The 27,238-nt window shown below is 36.2% G+C and overlaps 1 protein-coding gene across 2 annotated transcripts in view; it reads left to right on the forward strand.

The window, feature by feature from the left end:
- Positions 1-24,925, forward strand: part of agbl4 (AGBL carboxypeptidase 4) — a 524,893-nt gene extending 499,968 nt beyond the window's left edge. Inside the window, exons 11-12 of one of the 2 annotated variants that reach the window (XM_055168759.2) lie at positions 24,110-24,206; positions 24,347-24,925. In XM_055168759.2, coding sequence (XP_055024734.1) covers positions 24,110-24,206; positions 24,347-24,449 — 200 coding nt within the window. In that variant the 3' untranslated portion in view covers positions 24,450-24,925. The remainder of the gene's footprint in view (positions 1-24,109; positions 24,207-24,346) is intronic. The other variant, XM_055168758.2, reaches the window with a different exon arrangement.
- Positions 24,926-27,238: the final 2,313 nt, after the last annotated feature.

Below are 27,238 nucleotides of genomic sequence, written 5' to 3' on the forward strand. Positions count from 1 at the left end.
CATACATAATACATAAGGGCCAGGGTGGCACTGACCCACTCAGATTGATGGCTGGCCCACCCAGTCAGAAGAGACTCAAAATAAATTGGTGTAAAAGCAAAAAAAATCACCTATAAATGATAATCTTTTTAAAAATAATCGCTCAAATATGCATTATTCAGGAATACGTTTTATTTTATTCATATAGAAAGTTTATAATTTGCATGTGTTTCTAAACCTTGCAAATATGTACATTCAAGCCATTTTAAGCAATTTGAGCGCAAGATGATGATAAAGTGAGCTGTTTTTTAATAAGACCGAAAACTGTTAATGTTTGTGTCATTGTGTTAATCAAACAAGAGAAGACAAAAGGAAAATCACTTCTATAGCTTTAAAAAATATATTATATGTAATTTATAGAATAAAGATGACAGAGATATTTATTCATTATATTTATTTATTATTAAGACCTCACTTTATTTGTAACTTTTGTATTTTCATATGCATATAGTTTCTTGATTTTTATTTTATTTTCCTTATTTCCCTTTTTTGCTGATCCAAAAATTAGATCCGTGACTCAACAAAATGTAATGTAATCTGTTTAACCAATACAGGTGCTGGTCATATAATTAGAATATTAGATTGTGTGCCTCTCCTCTCTTCCTCCAGACTCTGGGACTGTGATTTTTCAAAGGAAATGCAAAATTTACTTTCATCAGAGAACATAACTTTGGACCACTCAGCAGCAGTCCAGAAGCGAGACACTTCTGACGCTGTTTGTTGTTCAAGAGTGGCTTGACACAAGGAATGCGACAGCTGAAACCCAGGTCTTTCATTTGCGTAGTTGTTCTTGAAGCACTGACTGTGAATCTCCCCCACATTTTTAAATGGGGTTTGTTTCACAATTCTCTCCAGGGTGCAGTTATCCCTATTGCTTGTACGCTTTTTTCTACCACATCTTTTCCTTCCCTTCGCTCTTTATTCATGTGCTTGGACACAGAGCTCTGTGAACAGCAAGCCTCTTTTGCAATGACCTTTTGTGTCTTGCCGTCCTTGTGCAAGGTGTCAATGGTTGTCTTTTGGACAATGGTCAAAGTCAGCAGTCTTCCCCATGATTGTGTAGCCTAGAGAACTAGACTGAGCGACCATTTAAAGGCCATTGCAGGTGTTTTGAGTTAATTAAGCTGATTAGAGTGTGTCAACAGGTGTCTTCAAAATTAAACCTTTTCACAATATTCACATTTTCTGAGATTTGGGATTTTCGTAAGTTGTCAGTTATAATAATCAAAATTAAAAGAAATAAACATCTGAAATATATCATTCTGTGTGTAATGAATGAATATAATATACAACTTTCACTTTTTGAATATAATTAGTGAAATAAATCCACTTTTTGATGATATTCTAATTATATGACCAGATTCTTTATATTGTAAAATGTAAAATTTCTGGCATCGCCACTGACATAAACAAACAGCTTTTGTGTCCCAAATTTAACTTCTGGCAGAAAGGCCTGGTGCGGATCCAGCCCTGAGTCGTCTGCTGTCTGGGATGCGCATTGTCTCCCCTCGTCTTTAGGCAACCAAAACATTTTTATTTTCAAAAAGCTATTTGTTAAAGAGCTCAGTTTAGCCACTTACCAGACAGATAAACAAACACAGACTGGAGGTTAACTTTTGGCCAGGTGTAACTGCAGCAGCATCTCTGCGTCCAATGAAACCGTTTATGCTTGCCGTTTCAGAAAAGATGAAACAAGACCGTTCATGCATACTGGGCATGCAAACGTGTAAAAAAAGATATATGGCATTCGTATATCAGATTTATAAATTCTCGCAGCATGAGCTGTCTGTGATGCAATTACTTCAGTTACTTTATAAAAAAGTTACATTGAAAAAAAAAGTTAGTTATCTGTTTGTGTTAAATTTTAAGTAAATTGAACTTAATCCTAATAAGACCATTGGGGTCATTCTTACCCCGACCCACTTTTCTATAGTATAAAAACATGGTTCCCTTCATCTCAGTGGACTTTTTTATTTTGTGACTTTTCCAGATTATCTGTCAAGATTCATATAAAAACTGGACTTGATTCAGTCGTTCTAAAGAGGCATAAAAAATGTTACTTAAATAGTCCCTTTGGGGGTAAAAATTACCCCAATTGAAAATGAATGGGAAATGCAAAAAAAATCTATGCATACAGAATAAATCTTTTAATGTCTTCTCTAATGTTTAAATTCACAAAATGTATCACTAAAGTAGTGATGTGAGCAGTTGGCCACATCCAGTAAAATGAATGGGTCTCTATGGACCTCTGCTGGTCGAAATGATTTATCTCCTAAACTGTAATTATTTTATGTTTTTTTCTAAACACCTGATGGCCGAATTCAACACATAACATCTAGATCAAATTTAATCTAGAACAATTTAAGTCAAATTTAGATCATAACTTATGTGTATTTTTCAGGCAAGCCAATGATGTAGTTGAGGAATTTAGTGGTAAACAGGTACAAAAGTACTTCATGTCTCCCAAAACACAGCATTATTGTATAGATTGGAAGTATACAAAAAAAGATATATTATTTGTATCATTAAAAATATAATATTTTTTGTAATCACTCTTTTAATCTCTGGGGTCATTTTTACCCCCGCGGAACTCTAACGTATACAGGAAAATCGGCGCTTATGAGGGTTAAAAATATTAGTTGACAACAATTTTACTCTTATTCTAATATGTTTACAACAAATCTTTTTTTACAGTGTTGTGATACTGCGTTTCTGTATAATATGGATGGTTTCTATTGCTGTGGCGTCATAATGATGGTATTAAGAGGTGGATTCAATCAGATAGGAGTAAAATACAGGGCCTACCATTGATGTGAACATAGCCTTAGTGTGCAAGCATCACTCTGCAGGTACAGTATTATAGACCTTCTTGGTTGTTTGTCAGTTTGTTCAGATAAAGCCAAACATTGATGAGCAAACAGCCAGTTGCTATCTTCCCTGATGAGTCTTGTTCTAACTAGAATGATCGAGAACTCCATTCTCATTGAATTTGACCCCTCTTGAGGAACAACATACGGCTGGTGTAAAGACCCGATTTTCCCGAATCGATGCTACAGCTCTGTAGACAAAAGCCAATGACTTGTGCTGCTGTCTCTCTTTCCGAAATTATCTCGCCAATGTAGGCAGCATACCGAGGTGGCATCTCAGCTCAATATTAAAGGCTCAGGTGATAATGTCACCGTATTGAAGTCCTGCTCTCTTCCATGTTTTAGCCGCACGCCGGTCGTACAGCTCCATCCCCTTATTTACCGGGAGCAATGCTTGCGTATTGATCTCTTAATTATACTGGGAATCATTATCGGAGAGGGAGTATTGGCCAGGCTGTCTGTTACATACGGCTAGCCAACAGAAGTGTGCCGATATTGTTTGTTGTTTTGTTGTCGGATAGCGTGTCGGTGTGTTTTTGTGTGTGTGTGTGTAAATAGATAATGCATTGAAGAGTCAATGTACTGTGTGTGTGTAAAGGTTGAAGTTTGTCGTGCTTTACAACCCCTTTCTGTGCAAACACTAACCGGAGTCGAATACATTTGTAAGATTATACTGTCTCTAGCTATATTGAACCAGAAAGCTTTTGGGAAACGGTGGATTTTTTTATGTGTGCAGATTCATATCTGAATGTAAGGTTGAAAGCTGCTCAGGAATGACTTTCATGATCCAAAAGGCATCTTTTTTGCAAACCTATGCAGTGATATGTGTAGCTTAAGTGCCCTCTAGCGATAGAAAAGGTTGTGTTGAATTTGTGTCACTGTTGTGAAAGGTGTACTTCTAAAATGAATGAGGCGGCACTGGCTTTTATTTTACGTTGGAAATTATTTACACATTCATATAATATTTGTTTTGTTTTATTTTTGCATTATTTTTTTACTGTCTCAACCACCTTGTTTGAGCACTTTCACCCTTTTATCGCACAGTCACGTTCCCCCGGCTGCTAGACCTTCGTATTTACAGGGCGCGCTTGCATTCATTTATTTATTTGTTTGGTGTTTATCTCAGAGCAGGCAGTAAAGCTGCTGACTGATGCTGTAAGTTCTCGTCGCTTTCACCATTTCTCTCCGCTCGCCGGCTGCTTCAGTGGGTTGTCATCTACAAGGCCCAGCCGTCCGAACCCCGATAATAAGAAACCCATCCATGTAGAATTCCTCCGCAGCCCTGCAGATTATTTCCCTTTAGTGACATGGAAAAGATAGAAACAACAAAAAAGGCAATTTATAGCAGACAGGAAAGAGTCATAACTTATTTGTGAAGCCTGTCTCCTTGAAACAGCTTTCCCATCTCTTAAAACAGCTGTGCCGTGAAGTAGCGAGAGGTTAAAGCTGATTGTGGGCTGTGTTTCAATGCTGCGCAGTTTATTGCTCGTGTGCAAAAACAAGCGAACAATGAGGAATGTGTCACTCTGGGATGTGGTAGTCATGTCGTGCAGCAAAGTTCAGGAGCCGTTTAGATGTTTTGGTGAGTAATTTATGCAATCTGGCGTATACTGTAGTAGGATCTATATTGTGCTATGAGCCATTTATATTGAAGTTACATTTGCAGCATATACTGTAATAACTTTGCAATCCACATCACGGATTCACAGTTGGAAATACACCAGCAAGCAATTTTGCATTTCAAAGACGTCTAGTAGCCGTCCAAACACAGCCCAGATGTCTAGGCTAAAACAAGGCAAACATTTATGCTTTTAACAGATGTCAAGCCATAGCCCAAAAATAAATAAATAAATGAAACCAAACACCTTATAATCACTGTTGACTTATATGATGGAATATTATACATTTCACAATTCATTTTGGCAAAAATTGCATGTAACTAAATTTAAGTTTCTTTTTGGGTTACTCATAGCCGGACAATATCAGGTCTATAGTAACATTGATGCTGTAATGCTGGCTATTGGTTGCTGGGACAGCTTCAAAAATGTATTTGTATGCACAGCAGAGATGCACTGACTGAGTGTTCCTGTAGCTTACTTCGTAGAGAATTATATTAGCTGTGAATAGGTTGTGGGTTCAATGCCCAGGGAACAAAAAAGGCATTAAAGGAAAACTCCACCGTTTTTCAATATTTTACTATGTACTTACCTCAACTTAGACAAATTAATACATACCTATATTTGTTTAATGCATGCACTTAATCTTTGTACAGCGTGTCTTGAATGTGTTAGCATTTAGCCTAGCCCATTCATTTCTTAGGATCCAAACAGGGATGAATTTAGAAACCACCAAACATTTCCATGTTTTCCCTATTTAGAGACATGAGTAGTTACACGAGTAAGTAGCACAAAATGTGGCGATTTTGTAAGCAGACAAAAAAGTGAGAGCTATATTGTATGGCGGAGGGGCACTTGGTTTGCAGCACTTCGACCTCGGGTGCAGTAATATTGACAGATGTTAGAGCAAGAGGGGGAGTAGTCAGGAGTGATGATGTTGCTGCACGCCAAGGTTGAAGTGCTGCAAACTAGGGGCGGAACAATACATGTATTCGTTTCGAACCGAATCGGTACGGGGGTCACGGTTCGGTGCATGAATTTAAACGGAGAATACACGGTATGAAAATAAAAAAAACTTGCGTGCAAAATAATTAATGTAATGCGGAACTACTGTTAGATACGCGGGTTCTTTATGGACAGCTAATCTGTTGCCCCGCTTTAGCTCTGAAGCTCTGATTGGTGCCGATGCATCCGAGCTCCGCCTATGTATGCGCTCTATCAGAGCCCGTCTACATTCTGGCACTCTGCAGTTTTTTGTCACGTCGACGCCGGTCCAGTCAGTTAGTGAGCAGAGATAGCGAAGATGGCAAGTGGTGTTCCACAAGAGTTAGACGCTCCGCCAGCCATCGCAAGTTTGGCAAAACTTCAGTTTTCCAGTCAGTTACAATAGTACAGGCGAGAGAGTGGTGGAAAAGACGAGGACTTTGCATCGGCGTTGTTCAGCAATTGTTAGGTATGTGAGTGGAAATACATCTAATCAGGGCTCTCAAGTCTCACGCATTCACCTTGACAAACACGCATTTCAGTCAGTTCAAACGCCACACATTGTATTTCTCACGTAGCCTGGTTAGCCAGACCTACATCAAGATGTAAGCTCTGGCAACTCTTCACACAAACGGCTCAATGCAAGGGGCGGGATATAAGGTTGTCCCTCAAAATGTCTCTGCACGCAATAGGATAGCGCTATGACCAATCAGAGCAAACAACAATCACAAGCGGATTGTGGCTGAGTCCCATGCGTTTCCCCACCAGTGGAGCTAATTGGTATATCAAACTTTTACCGTAACCAGTCGGCAAAACTCCAAACACATCTTTCTTGCGTAAAAATGACTTCAGTAGGGTTATTTGCTCTTCTCTCAAAGAAAAACATAAGTCTAAGTCCTCCAGAGTCGTGGCCAAAGCCGCTTCAAAAGAAAGCTGTTCGCCAGCAGCAGCAGCCATTCTCTGTTTTCAAGTAGGAACCGTCGCAGGCAGCTCTGTCGTCATCATGTTAAGCCCGCCCCACAGACGCTACACATGTTGTGATTGGCCTGACCAAATTTTGGTTTTTGGAGCTGTTAAGTGTATTGTGAGTGCCTAGACTAAACCCTGGCAGCAAATATATTTTGCGGCCGCTAGGGTGCGTCTAGATTTCTAGGCTATTTCTCAGCTGAGAAGTAGGAGATAAATTGTCCTGCTATATACAACAGGCATACGCAGGGCAGTTCTGTCGAGTTCAGCTGCTTTCAGTTTTTAAGCGTGCTCAACTTTACGCAGCGCCATCAGCGTCAGAGTACCGCGAGAAATCTTGCGGGGGAGGCTGATTTCAAATCGCTCTCGCGTTACTCTGACGTCATCCTCTTGTCGTTTCTTGCAGCGCCTCGTGAAGTCGTACACACCTATTAATTCATCCTAAGAGCCTTTTTTTGTTCTTTAGTACATTAATATGGAATAAGGCCAAAATGTAATTTTAAAATGTATTTAGGTAACACTTGTAATACAATTGAACCCATATTTGTATGAAAGATGAGTACAAGATTACTTAAAGTGGTATACATTTTTGAAATACGAGATAGTATGTTAAATGCATTTCAGTTCATATTCATGACATCTCAAAATAACACTGATAAGGACGCCTATGTTTTTAAGATTAGCTTAAGTACAAAAAAAATCTTTAATTTTTTTTTTGCTTTTCCCTCCATTGTACCGAAAGTGAATCGAACCGTGGCGCCTGAACTGAGGTACGAACCGAACCGGGACTTCTGTGTACCGTTCCACCCCTACTGCAAACTAAGTGCTCTTCCGCCATTCAATATAGTTCTCATTTTTTGTATTCTTAAAAAATCGCCACGTTTTATTTTTTGCCATCATACTTACTCATGTAACTACTCATGTAACAGTCTTTAAATAGAGAAAGCATGGAAGTGTTTGGTGGCTTCTAAATTCATCCCTGTTTGGATCCCAAGAAATGAATGGGGCTAGGCTAAATGCTAACTCATTCATGACGCGCTATACAAAGATTAAATGCATGCATTGAAAAAAGATAGGTATGTATTAATTCCTCTAAGTTGAGGTAAGAACATAGTAATATATAGAAAAACGGTGGTGTTTTTTTTTTTATTGAATGCACTGTAAGTTAATTCGAATAACAGCGTCTGCCAAATGAGTTCTGTAAAGTTCTGACCAGACGCTTAACCACGACAAAGCACGTGTGTCCGATGAAACCGTCTATAAGAGTGATTTTAATTGTATAAAATAAGACATCTGTTACCATTAAATTCAAAATTCAGATTTTTCAAAATTATTTCCATAGCACCTTTCAGAAATTTGCATTGTTGCAAAGCAGCGTTACAGAAAATACATGGTAGTACAGACTGTAATGACATAAGAAAAAAACTTATTTTCCAATAAGATGAATATCAGCGATGCTAACAGTGACAATAATTGTTTGTAGGTTTGCAATCAGACCTTTGTATACTATTTGATTTTTTCGCATGTTAGTTGTATTAAAATCTGTTTAACGTGATTTTAGCGAATTGTTTCTTAACACATTATGAATGTTAGAAATGTATTGCTGAAACACGTTACAAAGACTGGGAACTATGTAGTATTAAAATATGGACACCATTACACAGTTTTTCCACATTTCTGTGTTTAGGATTATTTGGGCGGGGCTAAAATGGTGGCTCGATGACGCAATGGAGCCACTGAGCATGACCCCGCCCCTAACATAATCGCAAGAATCAATTCAGGTTGTAGCGGTATTGGAACGTTGAGAAAGACGCAGTTTTTTTCATGAGTGAGTGTGGTTTCAGGGCTGACAGCGGTCACGCCCCCAGTGCTTGAGAGAAGAGAATCCTACCTGTTTTTCCAAAATTTTGGTAACTTATTTCATTTATTTGGGGGTTTTTTAATCATTCAAATTTGGTTGGCTGGTTAATATCAAATTTCTTTATGCTGTGACAAACTGAGGACACAATTAATATAAGACTTTACACGGACTTTAAAATAATTGAAAATAATTGTTGGCAGAATTGTAATCGGACTGTTATATTCTCATAGTCCCTGTTTAAGCAAAGTTTCATGACGCCACTGATGACACACAATCACACACAAGAGTGAAGATAAATTAGCTTTGTATTGCAATTAAATGGCACAGCTTTTTAAAGGTGATTACATTGTAGAAGTGTGGGGGGGGCATGTGTATGTGAGTGTGTGTGGCAAGCGAGGTTTGAGGTTGTCAGCCTCCAGTAGTGAAAGGGAATTTGCCATGGCATGTAGTTCAGAGATTGGGGTCACAAAGGCCACTGGAATTTGTCACATTTACAGGACGGTTGGCAGGTCTATGAGGCGTGCAAATTATCAACAGAGACCTTTACAGACATGACTTTACTCTCAGATAAAAACAAAAACAATGACAACAATATAATTACCCACAAAGGAATTAATTCACCCTCACTAACCCCACTACATAAACACGCACACACATAATGGACGGCTGATGTTGACAGTGGCACCACCCGGTTAGAGATATCACTGTGTTGCATAATGGTGCACAAAAATGATTGGTTGGTGGGCATAATGCATCCTTTCTTGATATGTAATGCAGAGCATGTCAAGAATACAGGAACAGTGGCACTGTGGAAATAATTTAGTACATTTAATGATTTATTCCTGCCATTAATGTCTCTCAAAAATGGGGAAATTTATGACTGATGCACCGCTTAGTCGCTTTCAACCTGTGAGCGAATATTAACCATCGTCCCCCAGGCGTTATAAGCTGTGGCGTCAAGGTGCCTTCATACAACACTACTGCAGGTGGATACTACGACTTATTAATTCAGATTGACAGTGGTAAAAAAGTATTTTGAAATGACCTTTTCGAGCGATGAGCCCTGAACGAATGCATGTACGTCAGCCACAGCTGTTGTTAAAAGCGTCCCATTTATTGAAACACGTTTTACCGATATGAATTTTGTTAGAAATCTATCTTCTTAGCGACGCCATTAAGCACGATTGTCATTCGCCTCCAAACAAACAACCTAATTTATGGGACATAATGGAATGCTTTATGTCCAAGTCGTGCTGTTTTGAAACTTCATTTGAGACGTGGAAGATAAACTTTGATGACGGAGCTTTGTTAGTTGCGTTTTGGAAACAGGTGAGCGCAGAGTGAGTCTGGGATCTCGTTCAACACCCAGCTGGATATGTTGATAGAGCTCACTCAGTGACTTTCAAATCACTTTCTACTGATGTCTTACCATCCCAAGAACTATAAGAAAAAATATGTTTGTTGGGTGAGTTTATGAGATACATCTTTTTGGGATGTTTCAATATGATAAAAAAATGAAGGCTATTTTTACACAATGAAAAATCTATAAAACATTTCCTGTATCACTTTAAAAAAGTTTAACTTATAAAATATAGTTGAAAAAGTTTAAAACTTAATTTTATAAGTTGTAACAACTCAACTCTTGTCAAGATAAATAATAGTAAGTTAACATGACTTGTAAATCTAAGTTGATTTAACAAAAATTTTTAAGGCAGCAAAGTATTTTTTACAGTGCAATATTTTAAGGCAACCAGGTAACTTACTTTTTTAAGTTAAAACAACTCGCCTATAGTTATAACAACTCATCTCTAGTCAATATAAATAATAGTAAGTTGAAATGACTTGTAAATCTAAGTTAATTCAACAAAAAAAGTAAGGCAAATTATTTTCTGTCTTTTTTGACTTAAAAATATTAGTTGACCCAACAATTAAAAAAATGTTTGGAGTTAACTAATATTTTAAAGTTAAATTAACTAAGTTGAACCAACAAATATTTTTTAACAGTGAAAATCTGCTGTATTACGCGTGCAGACCCAGGCTAGTAGATGGCAATATTAGTTTGTAAGGAAACATTATACGCCTGCGCAAATACACATTTTTTTAAGAGCAGTTTTGTTTGGATTGACGTTAAGAAATAAGTGACCCTGGACTATAAAGCAGCAAAATTTTGTAAACTTTGTTGGAAAAGTGTTAAACTCAGTATCTTGAGCAGCACAAAAATAGCTAATACCGCAGCTCCCTATACGCAGAGTATGCAATATGCGTAGGGCATCAACTCCCCCGGGGGCACCATCTCGGTTGCTCAGAAAATAAAACCGCTCCATTCTGTATAAATATGAATCACAGTAACATATATACAAACTATATGATGTTATATACAGCATTTTGTTGTGAGTAAGCAGATGAAGCGACACGCCATCCCCGCACTTGCACTTTGAAACCTTCAAAAGTTAGCATTTTTAGGATAGTCATAAAAACGTATACTATGTCATGATGTAAGTCTCCTATTACTGTAGGCCAGTATCATGATGCAAGTGTTCCTGTAGCTCAATTATGCATTGCATTCACAGCACAAAAGGAAATGGAAACACAGAGACTTATAAAAAACTTTTTTTAAGTCTCAATGCACTGTAAATTGTTTTGGATAAAACATTCCACCGAATGAATAGATTTAAAAAAGTATTTTATAAAACAGTATAGACACATTTTTTTCCATATATATACTGCCCTGTTACATACTAGGTTACACTACATACAGTACATAACCGATGTTAACTATAATTGGAGGCAAAATCCATTTTGGTTTCCTAGCCATGGAAAGTATCTCACACTTAACATAAAAACAGCTGCTCTATAGGGAATTGATTTGAATTACCGTAAATTACCATTTACGGTATCATTTACGGTGAGATTTAGAGTGCAATTTTTGTTCGAAATAATACTTTATATTGAAGCTTACTTCTCAGGTAAAGATTAGTATTGGACTTGCTTGACACATAAAATTGAGTATGTTTCACCGCGATAACAGAATAATCTCGCTTCTGCTTTTTAGCCACTGACAGGTTACTTTTGTCTTTTACTTTTGTCATCAAAGAAGTGAGAAAGAGAGGCTATTATGGCGTTATGGCGGCTGTGCCATTTTCTTATGGCCTTTAAGCTACAGACGGCTACTGAGAGAGCTGTTATCCCTGGGCTAAGCTATAAAAGTCCCACTCAATCAAGCAGCGCCCTTCAGTGTCAGACGTATCAGTTTGAATCCAGCAAACTTAAATGTTGCAATGTTGTCTTGAGATTGAGAAAGGGCCATACATATAAAAGGATACAGAGTGTTAAATCAGAAAAGCCCAGCGGATTTACTGTAGACTTAAACGAATAGTGCACCAAATATGAAATATATTTACTCACCCATTTGTTGTTCCAAACACGCAAGACTTTATTTCTTCAATGTAATGATATTGTTCACTTTTAACTGCATTTTTTCAGTAGCATGAAAATAGCTCAGCTGTTTTTACAACAGTGTTGCTGTTATATTAACAAGCTATTTCTTTTGCAACATATCACAGTAGCATTGCTGGTTTTATGTCGCATTTTAATGCAGATAGTGAGGCAATAATTCAGTACACTCCATAATCTCTCTCTCTATTTTCAAAAGCTCTGGGAATGCATATTTTAGTTTGTTTATTCAAACACTTTATTTTAACAAACATGATAAATAACAGATTTTGCACTTCTGGAATCCTCTGTGTGGAGTTTTATGTCTTTTTCGTAGCTAACAATTTTGTTTATATGCTTTGTAGCATGTTTCTGATTCAGTTTTGTGAGGGTTGTCTAGTATAAATGTTTGTGTATTTGGTAAAGTTTCGTGTTTGTGCATGAGGGTCACCTACTGGCAAACAAGGGTACTGCAAGACTTTGAGATTGGTGAGGATTAATGGTTTTTAACTATGGTTTTAATGATTTAAAACTATTTTAGGCGTTAAGGCGGGGTACATGATTTTTGAAAAACACTTTGGAAAAGGGAGTCTGGCCAAGTACCAAAACACACTTTTAGCCAATCAGTAGTAAGGTGCTTGTCTACTAACCGACATCGTTGCCTGGGTTGCGTATGTGTGAGGCGGGTCTATCAAAAGAAGGTCCAGATTCTATTGTGGTAGGGGCGTGTTTGTTTAGGTGATTTCAAATGTCAACATTGGCTTTCAGAGATCATGCATCCCGCCTTTAAGTTACTCAGTCTATCTAAAATATTAATATTAAATAAACAATTTCTATTTCATTAATCACTGCAAAAAATAACTTTCTTACTTAGTATTTTTACCTTGTTTTTAGGACAAATATCTAAACATTCTTAATTAAGATGTATTTTCTTGATGAGCAATAGGACCTAAGAAAATAAGTCTAGTTATTAGACAAAAAAAAATACAATTTAAGTGAATTTGTGCTTAAAAAAAGCAAAAATATCTGCCAATGGTGTGAGAAAAAAAATCTTGAAATAAGTTCTTAAACACTTAATTCAAGAAAAAATTTCTCACACTATTGGCAGATTTTTTTGATGTTTTAAGCACAAATGTACTTAAATTGTATATTTTTTGTCTAAAAACTAGACTTATTTTCTTGGGTCATTTTACTTATCAATATACTCATCTTAATTTAAGAGTTTTTAGATATTTTGACTGAAAACAAGACAAAAATACTAAGAATTTTTTTCTTGAAAATCATTTTTTGCAGTGTAGCGCTTTAAATCACAATAAGCTGAACTCTTTTTTTTTTTTTTGCAATTTTCTACTTTAAATCATCCTGTGAAAATATAACCTTGATGTCTTTTATTTTGACTGAGTAAGGTCAGGTTCATACTTATATCATTCAAAAGATATTGCTCTTCTATATAGCTTACTTTATATAGTCATGAATAAGTGAACGAATCAAGTACATGTAGTTTGAAGAGATCTGTTTTCATTGTTTTCTACTATCTGTTGAGTTAACTTCTAATGGTCAAGATTCTCTCTCACTCTTTCTATTTGCGGAGGAGATTGTCTGGAGAGGTCATCAGATACAGCAGTGTTCTGCTCTTTGACAGCTTTATGGCATGAAATGACTTTGATTGTGTGGATGGAGTCAGATCCAGCCTGTGGCCAATCTGATACCTGCACCTCTGCATTGCTCTTAAAACCAATACTTCAGACCAGAGTGCTTATCTCAGCCCTTTACCAGCACTGACCACGGTCATCTCCTCCCTGTTAGGACTCTAATGCATAATGTTATCACGTCTCTTGATGCTAGCATGCTTACCTGATTAAGTGCATAGATGAGTGTTAAAGCACATAATGGCATCCTATCGTATTAAAAGTTGCATTCGGATTCCTGCCAAACAAAACACAAAGCCCAAGTTTGGCCTTTATGTCCTCTACAGCAGTTTCACGTGGTGCTTACCGGGGATTTGAGCTGCAGGGAGGAAACGCCTGTCTGCATGCTGTATGTGTTTGTGTTTACTGTTTTAATTAGCATTGTTAATTGGCACTTTGTGACACCCCGGTGACAGGCCTGTCACTCAACCGTATTGATGCCACTTTTGTTCCTAATTTGTCTGCTTGTTAGCGCGCGATCGGCTCCGGACCAGGGCGCCTTGTTTCTTGTCATTGGGGGCATCATTGTCCGTATGTCTGCTTGAAAGCGGCGTGCAGATACGCAAGCTGGTAAACAAATTATTTGTCGGGCCGTGAAAACGTCCATCTACCTCTCATCCCATCAGCTCCTTGGAGATTCGCCCTTGAGTCGCAACAAAGACGACAATCGATCCAACAAGCGTATGCCAATGACATTAAAAACCTTGCACGCACCAATGACACAAAGTGCACAACTGAGAGCGCCTGACTTGATGAGCTGCACTGAAACATCTGGACTGATGTATAAACATTCCAGAAGTTACTATTACACAGCAAAAAAAATGATTTTCGAGAAAAAAAAACTTAGTATTTTTGTCTTGTTTTCAGTAAAAATATCTAAATTTTCACTGAAAATATCGAAATTTCTAAAATTTAAATATCTCAAATATCGAAATTTCTTAATACTAAGAATTTTTTTCTTGCACTGCAAAAAAATGAATTTCAAGGGAAAAAAAGTATTTTTGTCTTGTTTTCAGTAAAAATATCTACATTTTCACTGAAAATATCGAAATTTCTAAAATTTAAATATCTAAAATATCTAAATTTCTTAATACTAAGAATTTTTTTCTTGCACTGCAAAAAAATGAATTTCAAGGAAAAAAAAGTATTTTTGTCTTGTTTTCAGTAAAAATATCTAAAAATTCTTAAATTAAAGTGCTTTTTCTTGAGGAGCAAAACGACCCAAGAAAATAAGTCTAGTTTTTAGACCAAAATTATAAAATTTAAGTGATTTTGTGCATAAAACAAATAAAAAATCTGCCAATGGGGTAAGCAAAAAAATCTTGAAAATTTTATTTAAACTCTAAATTCCAGAAAAATTCAAGAAAAATTTGCTTACCCAATTGGCAGTTTTTTTTGCTTGTTTTATGCACAAAATCACTTAAATTTAATATTTTTGGTCTAAAAACTAGACAAAAAATCTGCCAATGGGGTACACTGCAAAAAATGATTTTCAAAAAAAACAATTCTTAGTATTTTTGTCTTGTTTTCAGTAAAAATATCAAAAAATTCTTAAATTAAGATGCTTTTTCTTGATGAGCAAAACGACCCAAGAAAATAAGTCTAGTTTTTAGACCAGAGATATTAAATTTAAGTGATTTTGTGCATAAAACAAGCAAAAAAATCTGCCAATGGGGTAAGCAAAAAAATCTTGAACATTTTTCTTAAACTCTAAATTCAAGAAAAATTTGCTTACCCCATTTTGCTCATCAAGAAAAGCATCTTAATTTAAGAATTTTTTGATATTTTTACTGAAAACAAGAAAAAAATCTTGAAAATCATTTTTTTGCAGTGTAAGCAATTTTTTTCTTGAAATTTCTTTTTACTGAAGACAAAAATACTAAGAACCTTTTTTTCTTGAAAATAATTTTTTGCAGTGTACTTTCCAAAATAGAAAACAGCAACAAAAAATCTATACATTACACAACGAAAGTGTTGAATTTTGTGGAATTTTAACATTTAATTATTTTTCAACTATTGCTAATATAACAAATGAAACTTTAAAGCTTATTTAATAAAAAAATAACTAATAAAGAGTGTTAAAGAAAGAAGTAAAAGGAGTATAAAAGGATTATCATTGACGGTTCCAAAAATGCCTTTTAAAATGTATCGTATATAATATTTGGCACAGTATATATAACAATTGTTTTTACTCTTGAAAGTCTAAATGGTAAAGGCCTAAATTTGCAGTTATGGCTTGTTATTATGCAACAGTTCTCGTCTACCGTGCAGGTGGAACGGTGAATGTTTTGGAAAATTCCACCCTCCATCGTTTTGGCAGTACCTTGTATTCCTCCCGCTTCCAGGTTGTTCCAGGCGTTCTGGTTGCTGCTGGGCCCTGGCCGGCAGCCAATCAGAGCGCAGGAGAGTCTCGCTCGCAGCTGTGAAGCTGATGAAGTCTGCTCCTCTTCCTTACCAGATCTTCCATCACATATTTCTTGTTATAAATGGCTATGTTGTGACATCACAAGTGGAGAGGCCATCTGCACGCGGCGGGTTCCTGGGCTATTTCTGAGTTCACGCGAACACACGCACTTACTCACTGGAAGAGTTTTTGTTTATCAGATGGGTAGGATGAAACTTTTAAGAGGTCAAAGCAAAAATGTGATGGATGAAAGATTTGTGTAAGCGTTTTATAACTTCTGCCAGCGGTCACCAATGGTGAAATCCATACCAGTTCTCAGCTGGAGGGTCACGACCCAAAAATTGGTGGCAGGTTCATGCAGAGATGAAAGCAATGCCAAATGCAAGTAATAACAATGCAAAACTAATAGTGACATGCAATAAAATTTGTTGTTAGTACAATAAACTTTAAAGGTGCGAGAAATTTCTTCCCATACCTTTAATTCAAACTCAGACTTTACAGTATTTTGACAAAAAATAAATAATTTTATGTGATATTATTATTATTATTTGGTAGAGCCAAATAAGTTAAAATCATTAGCAAATTTTAAATAAAAAATAAATTGGATATTATATTTTATATTTAGTAATATTCCTGTAAAAACCAGGCTAAAGTCCAAATATCTGGAATGCTGTGTCATACCACATTTTTTCAGTCATCCTTTAAAGTGCCATCCCTGTTCGCCATCCAAAAATAGCAGTTGTTTTTGGAAGGGCTGCAGTGTTTGCCGCCCTGGCCAGATGGGGTGTAAAGACAGGGTCTGGAAGCATGGAGAGAGTTCCCATCAACCCGCTGGGTGAGGGATGAATCCCAGAATGACTCCAAACACTGCGGTGGCTGTCAAGGCCATAGAAAGCAGGGGGGCAATGAAAAAACTGCTGGATCCGAAAGACCGAATGGAAGAGTTTCAGGACAGACACTGTGACCTCTCTGATAATCAAGGTCATGTTGAGTGCCATTTTATTTCATTGAAAGATGGTCAAATTATGTTCGAAGATTGAAGTGGTTATGAATAAAGAAGTAGTGCCCAAGTAAATCAAAGAGGAGCATGGATTGAATTGTCATTAAGCGCGAATGTGCGCAAGTGTCATATACATAAGATGTGGCACAAAGTCCGTCGGTTGGATCATTCATATCAAAGAAGGATTGTTTACGAGTTAACAGCTTGGGATAATAGGATTGCAGCCGTGGCCTCTGGATTTATGTGGCCAAGGAATTATTTGACCGTCGGAAGAAATTGGAAAAATAAAAATAAAAAAACGACTGAATCGCTTTCCACCTTGTTTTTCTTCCAGGGCTGCTGTTTCACTCAAACAGCTTGACAGTCTGACATGCGATTGGGGAACATCAGTAAAGTTCTGACAGCCAAAGGTGAAAAATAACACCTCTGTTTTCATTTATCAACAGTGTCCGGCCGCAAAAGAGCAGCAGGTTAACCACAACACACAGCTGGAGAAAACGTTTCTTATCAGATCATGATGAAACATCTTTTCTAAACCAGTGTCCTACAAGACAAAGATCTATCACAGATCATAACATACAGTCACATAGCATAGGCACTATGTGGATGGGATTTGTTTTACAAATAATGTTTTATGTCTGTGATTATATGTGGATCTTCAGGTTTTACAATTACATTAAAGGAAAACACTGCCGTTTTTCAATATTTTACTATGTTTTTACCTCAACTTAGATGAATTCATACATACCTATCTTTGCATGCAAGTTTAATCTTTGTACAGCGCTTCTTGAATGTGTTAGCATTTAGCCTAGCCCATTCATTCCTTAGGATCCAAACAAAATTTGTATTATGTGCCACCATACTTACTCGTGTAACTACTCATGTCTTTAAATAGGGAAACATGGAAGTGTTTGGTGGCTTCTAAATTCATCCCTGTTTGGATCCTAAGGAATGAATAGGGCTAGGCTAAATGCTAACACATTCACAAGACGCTGTACAAAGATTAAGTGCACGCATTGAAAAAATATAGGTATGTATTAATTTGTCTAAGTTGTTGGAAGAAATAACTCTTGCGCCAGGCGCAAATCAATAAGGGGTTGGTCTGAAGTAGGTTCATTATTCATAGGTGTGGTTTGGGCGTAACGTCAAATAAACCAATCAGAACGCTATCCAACATTCCCTTTAAACGCAAGTGCGCAAGTTCCATGGCAGGTTGATATTATTGTGATGGATTTACCAGGCGCACGCCAGGAGCGGTTCACAGCCGAGGAGACCGACGTTCTTGTAAGAGCAGTCAAAGACAGAGAAGTTGTTTTGTATGGGGATGGGAGAAATACGCCCAAATCAGCGTCGGTGAAACAGGCATGGGAGGAAATAGCCACAATTGTCTCATCAGCTGGCATCCCCAGGACGTTGCGCCGCAAGCACTTCAATGATGTCAGGAGGCGGGGGAATCCCAAGCTTGCCAGCATAAATCAGGCAGGCCGTGTAACGGGAGGTGAATCTGCCTCTACACATGACCTGACGCCAGCAGAGGACATCGCTGCGTCCACCCTCACCGCTGAAAGTGTTAAAGGGTTTGGGGGCTTTCAAATCGGACCCAAGAAACGCAAGCAGTCCCACCCCAAAGTACACTTACAAATCAAGTTCACATACATTAAGGTTTCTTATGAAAACATTTTATTTATTATTTACATAAAATAAACGTAATACAGCCACACAACAAACTTATGAAAATATTTTAATCATTATTTGCATGAGAATTTTTTAACGCAGCACGCAGCCACACAATAAATAAAAACTATCACCACAATGCTCACCACTATGATTTCCCTTATCTCATGTGTTAATATTTTTTATTGTAACAATTTATGATTTGCAAAAATAATTGTTGCATCTGTGTAGATAAGCAAAGTGTGTGCGCGTTGTGCACGCTATACATTATGGTCAAGCATGCGCCCTTAAAATAGCATAATGAACCACGCGCAACGCGCCACTGACTTTAGACTAGTTTTTTCTGGTCAGTGGCGCAATTGTTTTTTGAAACTGCAAAATAGCATCAGGGATGGTTTGTGCCGGAACACGCCTCCTTTTTTGCGCTGAACCACCCAGGGAGTGCAAGTTCATTCCCTAGTTTGCCGACGTGCGTCTGTGGAGGGAAAAACCCACTGTGCGCCAGTGCAAAATACCAATGATATATGCGTCACTGACAAAGTCAATTGCGCTGGGTGCAAGATAGGGCCCTCACAGTGCATTTAAGTGATACAATATTTTTCAGTTTATGTGTTTCCAATGAATCGAACTACGGGCTGTTGCACTGCTACCACAACACAGTACCAATTGAGCTACTGGAACACACATACCTGGACATTTCTGTGGTCTGAATTATACAAAAAACAGCACTAAAGGTGTCACTAAAAGTACACATTTGTACCTAAAGAGTGCATATTAGTACCTCAAATGTACATATTTGTACCAAATGTATATATGGATAATTTGGCTATTCTTAAATAGTACATAAAGGTCCAAGTGACAGCTTGTGTACTGAGAGTGTGGGCATGCTTGTAACATCATACATTGAACAGGGTGTGTTTTTCAATATTCAGATTAATGGTCGATAATTTTACTTTTGTTCCTCCCAGTCTTGAATATTTGTTTACATCCTTGAATGTTATAAATATTATTATAAAATATCTATACAGCTAACTATCCCAATTTTTTTTTACCAAAAACTATATCACACTGAAAAAAACATTTGTTGCACATGATTGAATTAAGTTTTCTTAGATTTTCTAGGTTTTTTTTTTTACTTTTTGGATCTACGTAACCAACATAAAGTAATTATGTACACAGTTTAACATGATTAAATTGAAAAAGTTGAAATTAATGTTAATTATGTTAACTTAATTTTAAGAAATCTTACATAAACGTGTTAACCGGTGTCCACAAGCTTTTTTCAGTGCAGTTTTATAAATTTAGTTTACTTAATGCAATTTATTAAGTGGCTTGGGGGGCGTGCACACCAAAGCTTTTATGCCCGCGGCCAGTGCATGTTTTCAATTGATTCCAATGGAAACTCGCCGTTTTTCAAATAAACCAGCAGCTCAGTGCTCAGCGGTTTTTCCACGCTCGGCGCTGAGTGTGGACTTTGAGTGAAAAGCTCGGCTCGTCAATGTCAGTTCTCACACGGCCATCCAATCACAACAGAGGAGGGGCGGGACATTACCACAGCAACCAACCAGCTCACAGCTCAAGTATCAGAGCCATCAAACCGCTTGAAGAGGCGGTTTCCCGGACAGGGTTTAGGCTAATCCAGAACTGGGCCTTATTAATATTAGGTCATTTAAGATGTTTTTACAAACATACCTTACAAAAAACACTGCAGATATGCATCTTGAGACAAAACAATGTCACTGAAAATGAGTCAGGACAAGGTGTTTTTAAATTAAAGGGACTATAAGTAGGATTTACCCCATCTAGTGGTAAAATTGTATTTTGCATTCAAACGAATAGTGCTCTCTAGCGCCTCGCTTTTCCAAATGCGTGTTGCAACTACGGTAGAATTATGTAATCACTGATCTCTTTGTCCGTTTCGGCTGGTTCACGTGTTCTGAATGGGGACGCGTTGTGGAGACGCGTTGGTAGGCCAGTGCTTTTTGTCCCTCTCTGCTGTTATAGTTTATCAATACAGCGGAACGAAATCCGGAAGCCTCCTTGGACTTACCCGTTCAATGTAAGTAAAGAGAAGAAATTTAAGCTTACAAAGAAAAGTCCGATCACTGGCAGAGGTCATTTGACACCAGCGAGGACGTATTTATGAATAGAGACATTGATTTTGATTAATAAAATTTTGATTAAAACCCTACTTACTTTCCCTTTAAAGCAGCTCAAACTTGCCCTGTCCGGGAAACCGCCCCATAAAGACGTAACAAGTTCAGTGACACAATTTGCACTTTATTCATTAACTTAAAAAGTTACTTCAATTAATAACACCTAAAAATTTTGTTTATTTGACTTTTCAAATTTTCACTTTAGAAAAATTTTAAACTTAATTTTTTAGGTTTTACCAATTGAAGTAACTTTTTAAAGATGCAGTGTGTAACTTTTATAAGGATCTCTTGACAGAAATGCAATATAAAATACATAACTATATTATCAGTGGTGTATAAAGACCTTTCATAATGAAGTGTTATGTTTTTATTATCTTAGAATGAGACGTTTTTATCTACATACACAGAGGGTCCTCTTACATGGAAGTCGCCATTTTGTTTCTACAGAAGTCCTTAACGGACAAACTTTTTTACTAAGTTGTCTCCAACGATGACATGATTGTCCGGTGGTGGCTACCGTAGCTTCTCTATGCATTTCGGTGAACGGTGGACTAAAACGTTGGTTGCAATTTGCAACCTCACCACTAGGTGTACTAAAATTTACACACTGCACCTTTAAGTTGAATCAATTTTTTACAGTGTGATCAGTATTTGGCTAGGTTTTTTTTGTCTGCTGAGTTATCAATATAATGAGATACACCTACCAGAATACACAGCATGTTGTATTTTAGCTGTTTACATGCAGTACAACACAATATGTATCGTGCCGCAATATACTGTGATGTATGGTGACCTATGTACCTTGATGCGCATCGAATCGTGAGGCCCTTGCTAATACACAGCCAGCCCTAGTAACAAAGAGTCATTTGGTCTGGATGCCTCACGAAATCCATTCAAATGAACTGGACTAGAAGTACAATTTTAATTGGAAGAAAATAATTCAAAATAAGGAATTGATTTGAATTTCATTTCTTTTACATTTTTATTTTGCATGATGACAGTACTTGAAGTTCAAGTTTTGAACCATCAATTGTTATAATACCCAGACATTTGCCAAAAAGGTCTAAACTATGCCCCAGGGAGAAAATGAACACATGAAACTTTACTTGTGTTAGATGAAGGTCAATATAATTGGGGAGAAGCATTGTTGAAAAAATGATCACTTCCATCCAGAGAAGATTAGATTCCTTGGGGAACCCCTGAGGTAACCAGATGTAATAGTAGGTAATTTGCTTCATAAACTTTACAGAGTTTATGTGTGAAAACGCAGGAGTGCTTTATTCGGACAGGATTTAAATCACAAGGTAGCCTATAACACAAATTTATCAGGGAAAACCAGATCCGTCCTATAGACTGTGATCTAAATCACACTGGATCAGGCTTTTATTTGAAATCTTCAGATATAGAGTTTGAATGAAAGGAAAATGATTTCAGTTCAATGTTTGCCTAGTGTGCGGCTCTTAGTGTTAAATGGCTTCCTCCCTTTCAGCTGCATTGTAAGTGCCCTCACAGCTCTTTGATGCAGTGCTGTTGGTAATTGATGTTCTCTGTAACGTGGGCACAGTGGAGGAAAGGCTTGTGAGGAGGTTGTGGAGTAGATGCATGAATTTAAATAAAGCTCGGCTGTAAGTAACTGCAGGAATGAGATGCGTTTTTTCCTTTTTGGCTGACTTGACTGAGAGGCGTTTGATTTATCCTCACGAGGAGTCGAGCGCTGGCTCCGCCGTGCCGCTTATTTACTCTCCGCATTGCTCTGCTGGGTATTGGCCAGTTATTTACTGCAAATGGTTGCACCGGTACGAGATGGGAGAAAATCGGGCTCTCATTCATTTATTTATTTTTCGATTAATTGCGGCACGTCAGAAAAGAGATTTAAAGATTTCCAAGGATCCAGCGTCCTAAGTGTGGCGGGACCTCTGAGGCATCCCAATTTTGCTTTGTTGTCAACTGTATCTTTAGGAATATAGAGACTATATAAGACCAATATCTAAGATAAATTGTTGTATTATGTTTACATATTCTTTAAAAAAAAAAATTACCTGTGTGGTTTTATACACACTGCAAGAAATGACTTTCTTAAATTAAGTAAATTAAGATGTATTTTCTTGATGCGCAAAATGACCTACACTGCAAAAAATGATTTTCAAGAAAAAAATTCTTGGAATTTTTGTCTTGTTTTTGGTAGAAATATCTAAAAATTCTTAAATTAAGATGCTTTCTTGATGAGCAAAACGACCCAGGAAAATAGTTTTTAGACCAAAAAAAAACTAATTTGATTTTGTGCATAAAAGCAAAAAAATCTGCCAATGGGGTAAGCAAATTTTTCTTGAATTTAGTGTTTAAGAAAAATGTTCAAGATTTTTTTGCTTACCCCATTGGCAGATTTTTTTGCTTGTTTTATGCACAAAAACACTTAAGGTTGATATTTTTGGTGTAGTTTTTAGACAACAAATATTAAAGTTAAGTAAAACACCAATGGAATAAGAAATTTTTTCTTGAATTAAGTGTTTATGAAAAAAGTAAACTTATTTTAAGAAGATTTTTCTTATTCCACTAGCAGATTTTTTGCTTGTTTTAAGCACTAATTTACTTAAAGTTTATATTTTTTGTCTAAAAACTAAACTTATTTTCCTAGGTCATTTTGCTTTTTAAGAAAATACATCTTAATTTAAGAATTTTTTGATGTTTTTACTGAAAACAAGACAAAAATGTTTAGTAAGAAAATCTTTTTTGCAGTGGATCTGTCAGCATTGTTTACAGTGCAAAAAATTATTTTCAAAAAAAAAAAATCTTAGTATTTTTGTCTTGTTTTCAGTAAAAATATCTAAAAAAATAAATTAAATTAAGATGCTTTTTCTTGATGAGCAAAACGACCCAAGAAAATAAGTCTAGTTTTTAGGGGGGTCAAATGTAAGTGATTTTGTGCATAAAACATTCAAGAAAAAAAATTGCTTACCCCATTGGCAGATTTTTTTTTTGCTTGTTTTATGCACAAAATCACTTTAATTTGATATTTTTGGTCTAAAAACTAGACTTATTTTCTTGGGTCGTTTTGCTTATCAAGAAAAAGCCTTTTAATTCAAGAATTTTTAGATATTTTTACTGAAAACAAGACAAAAATACTAAGAAAATTTTTTCTTGAAAATCATTTTTTGCAGTGCATGGATCTGTCAGCATTGTTTATACAGCTAAGAGAGCTGTATTGCATTACATTTTTGCATGTTGCAAACGCTTTTATCCAAAATCTTTTATCAATCGACTCACAGTGCAGTCAAGGTTCTTTTTTATCAGTATCTTTGTTCCCAGGGATTTGAACCCACAACCTTTGAGTTGCTAGCGCATTGCTCTACTAGTTAACCTAGCAATAGATGTAATAATCTGTGTGATGCAATCTGGAATGCTCCTTAATCTACTCTTCACAGACATGAAGCTGGGCAGAAACGTGGCCCGGACGTTCCTGGATTACTACAAGCTGAACAACCTGGTAGATGAGAGCAAGTTAACAGGACACGTTCACAGGTGCATTATGTGATTACATTTTACAGGAAAGATGAATAGCACACAAATGCTGGGTTATTTTCAACCCAGCTGTTGGGTTAAATTAACCCAGAAAATGTGATAATTCATATTTCACTCTAAACAAGCTTTATGTTTTTCAGCACTTTTGATGGAACGTCCACCAGTCATCAAGGAAACAATACTAGAAATGGGAAGAATCAGGTGAAAGGTGACAAAAAAAGCCATGGGGCCAGGCAGTACTGAATAAGCAAAGTTGTTATGAACTATATTGTCCACTTTGCAGATTGTGTGTTCATATCAACCTACAATCCACTTGTTGTCCAAGTTGTATGTAATGATAAGACTCGAGAGGCTTTGCTAATATTTCTCACTTGTGAGATATTGCACAGAGAAAACATCAAATATAAATTGTCCCACGGGCTACATTTATTGCTTTTTTAGTGCTTTTGTTGAATATCAACTACTTCCTTTGCCTTGTTTTTGAAGCTGCCTATTGCCTATAAGTGCAGACATTTAATTTCAGCTGCATTCATTCTGATAAAATGATTGTTTGTACTGTTTTGTATTTTATGTTTTTTATCATACTAGTTGTTTGTTTAAATTTGAGTGCTTGAAAGTTGCTTACATGTAAAACAATTGACCTTTCATTATGTTCATGCTTTGTATTTATGAATTTGGTTCTGATAAAGTGTTTGATACAAAAAATAGCTTTCCAGTTTCTTATTAAGTGCTTGTATTGAAAACAAGAAAAAGTAATTTTGAATCACTGTTAAGAAAAGAATGCATCTTTAATCCTCTCTTCATAATCTCAAGACAATACGCATCAACACATTGTCTGGTGTTCAGCAAAATATCATAAAATAATACAAATTCTAAAACAGCCTTTCTAAACAACGTCTGATCTGCCAATACACAAACACACAAAAACAATGCGAGGGGTCTAAAATACAGAATGGCTCAAGCTATCAGTCAAGATTGCTGTGAAAAGCAGCGTGTATTTTTCAGACCAGTCATTTGGAATAACAGAGGCAATCAGTCAGAAAAGGCAAAAACAAATGACTCGCATTTTAGATGGTAGAAGAGAAGATGGCGAGAGCTAATGTGAATGAGAAAACACATCCATCTACACAATCTCCACACGCACACACGTAATGGTGCTGTCATACCTAAAAGCCTTTGCGCTTATGGAGAGCTTCACCTTCCTACTGCGCTGTCATTTTAACCAGAGATTCGACCCATTAGTCCCTAGTGTCTGCCTCACGTCACTGCCACATACACATTTTAATTGTCCTGAAGTTGATGTGAACTGTTTCCATTTCCAGCCCTAAACATTGACACACTTCTGTGCATGAGTTAACTGGCCTTAACCGGTCTTTCTGTCATTGTATGGTTCACTATGGGGTCAACTTCTTCATTGGGCATCATTATAAGGAACTGCAACTTAGACACTTACATTTGACAGATTACTGTTCAATAACACATGCCTTAAAGGAAAAAAATACAAAAGCTGTCACTGGTGTATTGCCCTTTAAAAAAGGTCTTTAGGTGAAAAATAATTCTATTAAAAATATACTTTAATCTGTACTAAGTATATTTTCTACACTTTGTATTATTTTAGTCAAATCTAAATATAGTTAAGTTTATTCATTTATGTATTAACTTCAAATTAACATCTATTTGACTAAGTGTAAATAGTATATTAAAATGGAACAACTTTTTTTAAACTTCAAGTGCACTAAAATACACTACTAAAAATCAAGATTCAAGAGCAATTAAGCACACTTACAGTACAATTGCATTGTATCGCCATTCTAATTGAAATACACTTAAAAAGTGCAAATTATAGTTGTGTTTAAGTACATTTTGTGCATACACTAAAATTATACTTTTAAAAGTATATATTAAATACTCTTTAAATAAAGCACAACAAGTAGAAGCATACTTGTTTTATACTTCATGTACTTTAATCATATTTCTAATACACTAAAGCATACTACTATATTTTTTACCTGGGAAGGGTGCATAAGTTTGAATTATGTCAAAAATTATGGGGGTCACCTAGCTATGACCCATCCCCAGGGTCGCCGTGGTTTCACAAAGTTTCTCACAATTGGATTAAAATTTTTATCAAGGAAACCAAGTTACCCTTAACTCAAACCCAATCCATATACAGCAAAAATATATTTTCAAATAAAATTTTAAATATATTTCAAAATATACATAAAATGGCCAAAAAATATATATTTGCTGAACTGTATTTAGAAATATGTTTACAAAAATTTATTTTTCACCAATATATTTTTTGACCATTTTTAAATATTTTAAAAAAATAAATATATTTTAAAGCATTTAATCACATTGCACTGTAACTGTTACAAACCTGTAAACCAAAGGTTTAAAAAGGTAAAAATTATATATTCAACTGTAAAAATGTAGGCTACTATATAAACTTCTATATTTTGGCCAGGAATTTTTTTTGCCCTATGGGTTGTAAAATTAGAAATGTATTTGTTACCCTGAAATACATTTAAAATATATGTTTATACATAAGGGATAAAACTAAATTAAGAAAAATAGACAGTGTCGCTAAAGTATAGTGGCAGCGCAGCATGAGAATTTTAAATTCAAGTAGTATTTTAATTAAAAGTAACGCATTACTTTATAAATATACACATTTGAGTTACTTTTTTTAAGGTACTGCAAGTTATTTTTCACGTCTCTTAAACTACTATCAATAAAGGCAAAAAAATGGCCCAAAAAAAATTGTTACTGCATTAAACTGAACGTATTAACGTATAATTAGTCACTCTGTGCGTAAACAGTTTCAGTCAGAAATGGAGATGGAAAAACAGAGTTTGACATTTTTGCGATGGAAATATGCAATTTCTGAATGCAGAACTTTTCAGTAATAAAAAACACCTGCAAAGTAAGAAAAAGTAACACAAAAATAACGTAAGCATTACTTTCCATGAAAAGTTACTAAGTAATGCAACTAGTTACTTTTTGGGGAGTAACTTAATATTGTAATGCAT

Source organism: Misgurnus anguillicaudatus, chromosome 5, assembly GCF_027580225.2.
Source record: "Misgurnus anguillicaudatus chromosome 5, ASM2758022v2, whole genome shotgun sequence".
Taxonomy (NCBI): Eukaryota; Metazoa; Chordata; class Actinopteri; order Cypriniformes; family Cobitidae; genus Misgurnus; species Misgurnus anguillicaudatus.